This window comes from Asparagus officinalis, chromosome 3 (genome assembly GCF_001876935.1).
Source record: "Asparagus officinalis chromosome 3, Aspof.V1, whole genome shotgun sequence".
NCBI lineage: Eukaryota > Viridiplantae > Streptophyta > Magnoliopsida > Asparagales > Asparagaceae > Asparagus > Asparagus officinalis.
In genome coordinates this window covers 27071420-27079126 of record NC_033796.1, presented here as the reverse complement: position 1 = coordinate 27079126, position 7707 = coordinate 27071420, and the positions used below count along the sequence as shown (strand labels likewise).

The 7707-nt window shown below is 40.0% G+C and overlaps 2 protein-coding genes across 4 annotated transcripts in view; one reads left to right on the top strand and one right to left on the bottom strand.

Annotated features, from left to right (window-relative positions):
* LOC109833535 (purple acid phosphatase 18-like) overlaps positions 1-2699 on the top strand; it is a 4206-nt gene extending 1507 nt beyond the window's left edge. The window contains exons 2-5 of the mRNA XM_020401250.1: positions 474-1142; positions 1780-1968; positions 2054-2142; positions 2302-2699. Of these exons, the coding sequence (XP_020256839.1) occupies positions 474-1142; positions 1780-1968; positions 2054-2142; positions 2302-2521 (1167 nt within the window). The 3' untranslated portion in view covers positions 2522-2699. The remainder of the gene's footprint in view (positions 1-473; positions 1143-1779; positions 1969-2053; positions 2143-2301) is intronic.
* The window catches only part of LOC109833534 (elongation factor 2), a 7000-nt gene continuing 3618 nt past the window's right edge, over positions 4326-7707 (bottom strand). For all 3 annotated transcript variants that reach the window (XM_020401247.1, XM_020401249.1, XM_020401248.1), the window contains one exon: positions 4326-7025. In XM_020401247.1, coding sequence (XP_020256836.1) covers positions 4585-7025 — 2441 coding nt within the window. In that variant the 3' untranslated portion in view covers positions 4326-4584. The remainder of the gene's footprint in view (positions 7026-7707) is intronic.

Below are 7707 nucleotides of genomic sequence, written 5' to 3'. Positions count from 1 at the left end.
GAGACGATGTTTACCCATTAATGTTTCTCTTTTTAAATGGATCAGTAGATAAACAAATTGGATAGGTTGTAAAGTGAATTTATAATTAGGAAAATGGAGAAATATTGTCTGCAATTCGATTTTTGTCAATGAAGGGCGTGAAACACAAATCACAATATTCATATTGTGACTGAGACACAGTTTATGATTCTCTTTTGATTTGGCAACTCACCACTTGCCATATTCTCTATGATGCAATTGCAAAAGAATTGAATGTGAGTTTGGTTTATTTTGACTTGTATTTTATGTTTTCTACTAATTCCTGATGGCTTGGTGAAACTCAAAGATGTCTATTGCAGCCACAACAGCCACACAAAAGATATCTTTTTATGCGGGTCATGTAATAGTGTTGCTCAAGAAAGGAGACTTCTCTTTACATGCTTCTGCTTCTTTCTAAAGTTCAATAATTCCAAAAGAAGCCTTTCATTTTGCAGGTTCATATCTCCTTGGCTGGGGAAAAGCACATGAGAATCACATGGATAACTGATGATGGATCATCTCCTTCAATTGTCGAATATGGAACTTCCTCTGGAGAATACACATCATCTTCTCAGGGAGAAAACACATCCTATGGCTACTTATTATATAATTCGGGTACTATACACCATGTAGTTATTGGACCCCTTGAAGATGACACGGTTTATTATTACCGATGCGGAGGTCAGGACCCACAATTCCAACTCAAGACCCCTCCTTCTCAATTTCCAGTAACTTTTGCAGTAGCTGGTGATCTTGGTCAAACTGAATGGACAAAAACCACTCTAGATCATATTGGTCTGTGCAAATATGATATGCATCTAATTCCCGGTGATCTTTCGTATGCTGATTATATGCAGCATCTATGGGATTCTTTTGGTGCGCTTGTACAGCCGCTTGCTAGTGCTAGACCTTGGATGGTGACAGAAGGGAATCATGAAAAGGAGAGCATACTATTTTTTAAGTCTCCGTTTCAAGCATATAGTGCACGATGGAGGATGCCCTATGAAGAGAGTGGATCTACTTCAAACTTGTATTACTCCTTTGAAGTGGCAGGGGTTCATGTCATCATGCTTGGTTCTTATACAGATTATGATGAAGGCTCAGATCAGTATGCCTGGTTAAAGGTTGGTTGGAATATTTATGCCTTTAGTAGCAACCTTTTTCCCCCTCTTTCAAGAGCAGTGTGCATTTCCTTTTACGATTTCGTTGTTTCATTTTTTGTGGGAAAGGGGGAAAATGGTAGAACTGAATTTTGCAAATAATTTGAATGACAAAGCCTAAGATAGACCCAAATGATATAACAAGGAGATGAATATTGTCATAGACGAAGGAAATCATTTAGATATATTATTACCTCTACAGTTCTATTGCTCCTCTATTTTGGGTAGACTAAACCTAAGAGCTATTCTTCTCGGGCATATTTAAGCAGGACGACTAATCTCATGCTGGTTAACTATCATTTTTTTGTGTAGGCACGTGTTTCATGATGCCTTTCACATGGTAAAAGAGTTGTTATTTGTTGTCTGTTGCATTTAGCTTTAGCTTGTTCCTATCAGAACTAGACATGTGATTTTCTGAAAATTTTATGCCTATAACTTCCATTCAAAATACCCTCTCAACAAGTTATAGATTTGTTCAACTTCTTAGAAAGTTATTTTTATACATAGGTACCCTCTTCTCTCACAGGTCATCAACTAAGGAAAGTGAAATTTTAATTTTCAGTTCTTTGGGTAGAATGTTCATTTATATTCAACTTTGTAGGAGGATCTTGCTAAGGTCGATAGAGAAAGGACACCATGGCTGCTGGTGTTATTGCATGTCCCATGGTACAATAGCAATTATGCACACCAAGGGGAGGGGGATGGGATGAAGGCTTCTTTGGAGCCCTTGCTTTACGCTGCTGGTGTAGATATTCTATTTGCAGGCCATGTTCATGCATATGAACGCTCGGTAATCTCCACGCCCTTGCATTTTGTTTGTTATATCTCTTCGTTTAAACTAGCACGGAGGTTCATAATATATGTTTTTACTCCAGGAACCCATCTATAAAAATGTGTTGGATTCCTGTGGTACCGTACACGTAACCATTGGTGATGGAGGTAACAGAGAAGGATTGGCTCACAGGTAACAAATATCCAGTTCGATGATGTGTTTAGATTTTGATGATGTTAGTATTTCCATGGAAATAATGTTTATGAAGTGGCAACTCCTTTTGCTAAGTTTTGGCCAGTAAGATGGCAGCTCATTTCTATCTATTCCTATCTGATTTCATCATGCTTATAGGTATCACGACCCAAAGCCGCAGTGGTCAGTCTTCCGCGAAGCAAGTTTTGGCCATGGTGAGTTAAAGATTGTCAATGGAACACATGCATTTTGGAGTTGGCACAGGAATGACGATGATGAACCAGTGAAATCAGACCAGGTTTGGATCAACTCGTTAGTCTCCAAGGGATGCATTGGCAGTAAGAAGCACGAGTTCAGGAAGATTTTGGCGATGCACTAGTATATGCATATGAGCGAATAAATCTCTGTAGTGTTGATCTTCTTGTTTGCTGCCGTTGTAAATATTTAGTGAAGTGGAAAAGAAAAGACTACAATGTAATGGGCTGTCGTTTTAGATGCTTGAGATAACCTTATAACATTTAAATGATAAAATGTAGAATTTGCACGCTTTACCTGAATAGGATTCTTCTTGATAAATTGAAACTATGTTTGACAATGCGAGAATTGCCTAATGCCTGCGTAGGGCTAAATGAAAGCAAGAGAATAGGGGAAATGTTCAGGTTTCATCTGTAGGATGTCAAAATCTGGCCCTAGTAGTACATGACTTTGTGAAGAAATTACCTTTCGGCACAAAATATTATTATAGGGAAGACTTTCCTTCTGAGCGCATGCTTCTGGATTTTGACATTTCGATATTACAACGCCACCGAGGAAGTCAAAAGTTTACACCCTTGTACTATGGAGCTTCATTTATACTCCTAGGCTGTTTTATTAACGATTACACCCCTAAAATTCATATAGCTGATAAAACAGTTTATGTAAATAGTTACGTCCTTATAGTGCAAAGGATGTACCGGCAATTAATTAACCCTTCAAGAAATAGGTAAAAGCTCACTAGCACTCATCTAGAACACTTCGTGCAATACACTATCACTACAGAAAAAGGTCGTCTACTAAATCTCTGCATCACAATTTCACAATCATCCAAGGTTGTTATATTCCGGGTATACGCAGTAAGGTCACACCATAAAAGGCACATGATATTTGATCCGCGATTAAGAGACTTCTCGTATCCCTTATGTTTCGTCATTATTCTCTTATCTTCAAGAAGGGGTTAAGGGATAGCAAAATACAATTTATGATAGGACCAAGAACAGTGAGAGTATAAAGGAAAATGAAAAATAAATCTCCCTCTCTCAAGAAGGGGTTAAGGGACGGCAAAATGTAACAGTGAGAATACAAAGAAAAATAAGCATCATACTGCTAATACAATTATCTTTTTTTCCCCTCCTCCTTTGAAGCTGCAATTTGGCTCCAATCATCTTTTTCATTCTTTACAGCTGAGATAAGCATCACACTGCTAATACAATTATACAATCATGTATGCAGTGGAAAATATTAGTCCAGATCTAGAAACATTTTCTAGTCTGGACGACGCGTGACGCTCTGCAAGCATTTTTCTTACCAGCACTAGATCATCTTCAAGCCATCAAGTACGAGCAACTGAAATAGATATAAAAGAGAATGTACCTAAGTTTGCCGTCTTGTTGTATATTTTGAGGGACAACTACAGGTATGGTATGTGGCTAGTAACCTGATGGAATTTTATCTACAGCTCATTAGAAACATGAAAGGTTGAATCGAATGCCAGAAAAGCATATACATAAATTCTCTTCAGAGGATGCCTAAAGAATACCAGGTAAAATCTACATTTTTAACAGAAACCACAGTATCTATGATATTACAATCCAACCGCTGTTTGAAAAAAAAAAACTACCGGAAAATACATTCATAGAAAGTATAAGCATATGCAATGATGATTAAGCATCTCTTCCTTCAACCATCAAACTACTGAGCCAAAAAGATAAGCATAAAAATTAGCATAGGCAACAAAGATGCTTGCCTACGAACAGGCAAAGACTCTACTTCAGCAGATTCAAAATCAGACACCGAGCTTCCTTGAATAGAAGTACTAAATAAATGACAGCAAGATCTAACCTCAAAAAACCTAGTAATCAAAACACTGTGATTATAAATATCGGTTACATGAAATCACAGATCAAAAGTCGAGAGACAGCTGCAAATAATAAAACCAATAAAAGCTTTTAACCTACAAAATATAAGTTGACAAAAAAACTTCAATTACATAATGATGGCATAAGAACAATATGTCCGAGCACTACAACCACAAACAAGAAACCAAATGCAGAGGAACTTTCTGCAAATCTCAAACATTCAAATGTATCAAAACTAACAGGAGACTAATGCGTATTACAACACTAGCCTCAAAGCCCTCAATTCTAGGTAACAGCTTCACGACCAATACTACAATAAGCGCTCACCTTAAAGCTTGTCTTCGAAGTCTGAAAGAGGAGTCATCTGCTCCTTCAAACCCTTTCTCTTACGAATGCTGGCCACGAGCTGCCCAGCTTGAGAAGTGGCATCCATTGGGTCAGAGCCCATCATGTCCCAGTGATCAAACACACACTGAGGGAAAGCCTGTCCAGATGTCGCGGCCCTCAGAGTACTTGAGAACCCAAAGGACTCAACAACCGGGAGATAAGCCTTGATGTTGTAGAGTGGAGTACCAGGCCTCTGCATCTCTTCAAACACATGTCCACGCTTTTGGTTAAGAACACCATAGATACCTCCCAAAGCCTGCTCAGGAGCCTGAATCTCAACAAGGTACACTGGCTCAAGAAGCCTAGGCTTGGCTGTCAATTGAGAGGCATAGATGACCCTTCTTGCTGTTGGGATGACCTGGCCACCACCTCTGTGAATAGCATCAGCGTGAAGAACAACATCGCACACCTCAAAGCAAATACCACGCATGTTCTCTTCAGCCAAAGCACCTTCTTTTGATGCCCACTGGAAACCTGCAACCACTGAATCCTTGATTTCATTAAGGTATTGTACTCCCTTACACATGTCTACAACCATGTTCGGACCAGTGGTCTCAGGACCAAAGCACCAGATTTTCTTGGCGAGATCCTTGTCCCATCCAAACTCTTCTGCAAGAATCTTTGAGCGCACCTTTGGATCATCACGAGGACCAATGCGTCCGTCGTCAATGGCCTCAGGAAGGCCTTCTTCAAGAGGACGAGCTTCCATGTAGAGACGGTTGTGTTTGTTTGGCGACTTGCTCATCACAGTACGGCATGACTTTTCAAGAACTGTTTCACGGAAGGAAACAACAGGGTCTGACACATTGATTTCTGCCCCTCCCATGAAATCCTCCTGCAAATCTTTCAAGCAAATCTCAAGGTGGAGCTCGCCAGCACCAGCAATGATATGTTCACCAGACTCCTCAATTGTACACACAACCATAGGATCTGATTTTGCCAACCTTTTCAAACCTTCCACAAGCTTGGGAAGGTCAGAGGCAACCTTACACTGTACTGCAACACGGACGACAGGCGAGACTGAGAACTTCATGGCTCTGATTGGGTGAGCATCCACTTCTTTCTCATTTGTGAGAGTTGCATTCTTGGTGATAAACTGGTCCAATCCAACCATAGCTACAGTGTTTCCACAAGGAACATCCTCCACAGACTCCTGTTTCTTGCCCATCCAGATAACTGTTCTTTGGACGCTCTTTACATACAAATCTTTCTTCTGTCCAGGAACGAAATTGGGTCCCATGATACGGACCTTCAAGCCAGTAGAAACTTTTCCTGAAAAGACTCGTCCAAACGCAAAGAATCGACCTTTATCAGAAGCCGGAATCATCTTAGAGACATAAAGCATGAGAGGGCCCTCTGGGTCACAGTTTCTGATGGCATTTGCATATATATCATCAAGGGGACCCTCATACAGATTCTCCACACGATATCTCTGGGCAGTGGCAGGAGATGGGAGATGGAATATCATCATTTCAAGTAGAGCACTGCTAGCTGGCAGCCAGGTCTGCATCACCCTCTTCATCAGAGCTTTACCCATCAGCTCCTTCTCATCTGACTTCATGGTCACACCAAGCTTAGTCAACATAGGCCACAGTTTGTCCTTCTGGTCGTTCATGCAAGTGTTGATGATCTGCTTGATGGGTTCGTAACAGAACTGAACAAAACCACGCTTGCAGGTAGCAGTGCCAGTGTTCTTGCTGGTCCATTTCTTGGTAGCTGGGTCAAAATAGTTCTCACCCCAGAGCCTCTCCATCATCTTAGACTCATCAACTCCAAATTTCGAAGCATACATTTTAGCGAAGTTGGTCAAGGTGAAAGCCCAACCATGCAATCCTGCTGAGAAAGCAACTGTACCTTTCTCAGGGTAGACTTGGACATCACCAAGAAGCGCATCCTCATAAGTAGCCATGATGACATTCGCATTCTCAATGACACGCTGAAAGGTCTGGTAGGCCTCTTCACCATCAACTTGAAGCTCTAAGAAGCAACGGTCCATCTTGTTAACAGTCAAGACAGGCCTGATTCTTTCTCCCAAGGCCTGTCGGAGAACAGTTTCAGTCTGAACACATACACCCTCAATGCAGTCAACGACGACTAAGGCGCCATCAGTAATACGCAGAGCAGCAGTGACCTCAGATGAAAAGTCAACGTGCCCAGGTGAATCGATAAGGTTGATAAGATACTCATTTCCTGACCTCTCACCCTTGTAGGCTTTCAGGGATTCACCAGACATCTCGTAGTAGAGAGAAATCCCTGTAGATTTGATTGTGATGCCACGCTCAGCCTCATCAGCACGAGTATCAGTCATTCTAACATCTCCAGCAGCTTCCTGTGCAATGATTCCAGCAGCAGCCACAAGAGAATCAGTGAGAGTTGACTTTCCTGCAATATCCACAAACAAAATTTTATGCTAAGAATTTGATACTAAATATGTAGGGATGGAGAATGCATATACAAAAGGATAAATTGACAATGATACAAGAACCCTATGCTATATCATTACAAGATGCTTCATTTTAAAATCGCTTGGATACAAGACAAGGACATTGAAACAATAATCCAAAAGAAAATGAGCTGCATAATATTAAATAAAACAATGAAACCAACTCATAGATTGGACTAACTTTTCAATTAAATAAGATATTTCAAACTTTTGCACATAAGAAAATAAAGCAAAAGTATTAGATATACATAAAACTGTTAAAATTTAACTTTTCAGATAACTAATTCGATTTTCATGATATTGTTTGAAACTACATTAGCGTCAAACTAACTTCAAAACTTAGCAAAGTAAAGAATGAGATTGATAACAATGAAAAAAGTTATCTTCTAGCACATGTAGTGGGCGGGACCCAGTATCAGAAATGCGCCAGAGTATACAGGATATGAATCAGACAATGTGATGTCTTGGTGTGATTCTGCTTGGAGGTTCATTTTCAATGACTTAAAAAAGATTAAAAGTGCAGTACTTGCAAGGAAATAAGCTAAGAGGCATAATTTTCACCAATTCATATTTCAAAAGAGAATATCTTTTAGTGGAACTACTGAAAAGATAACATCATAA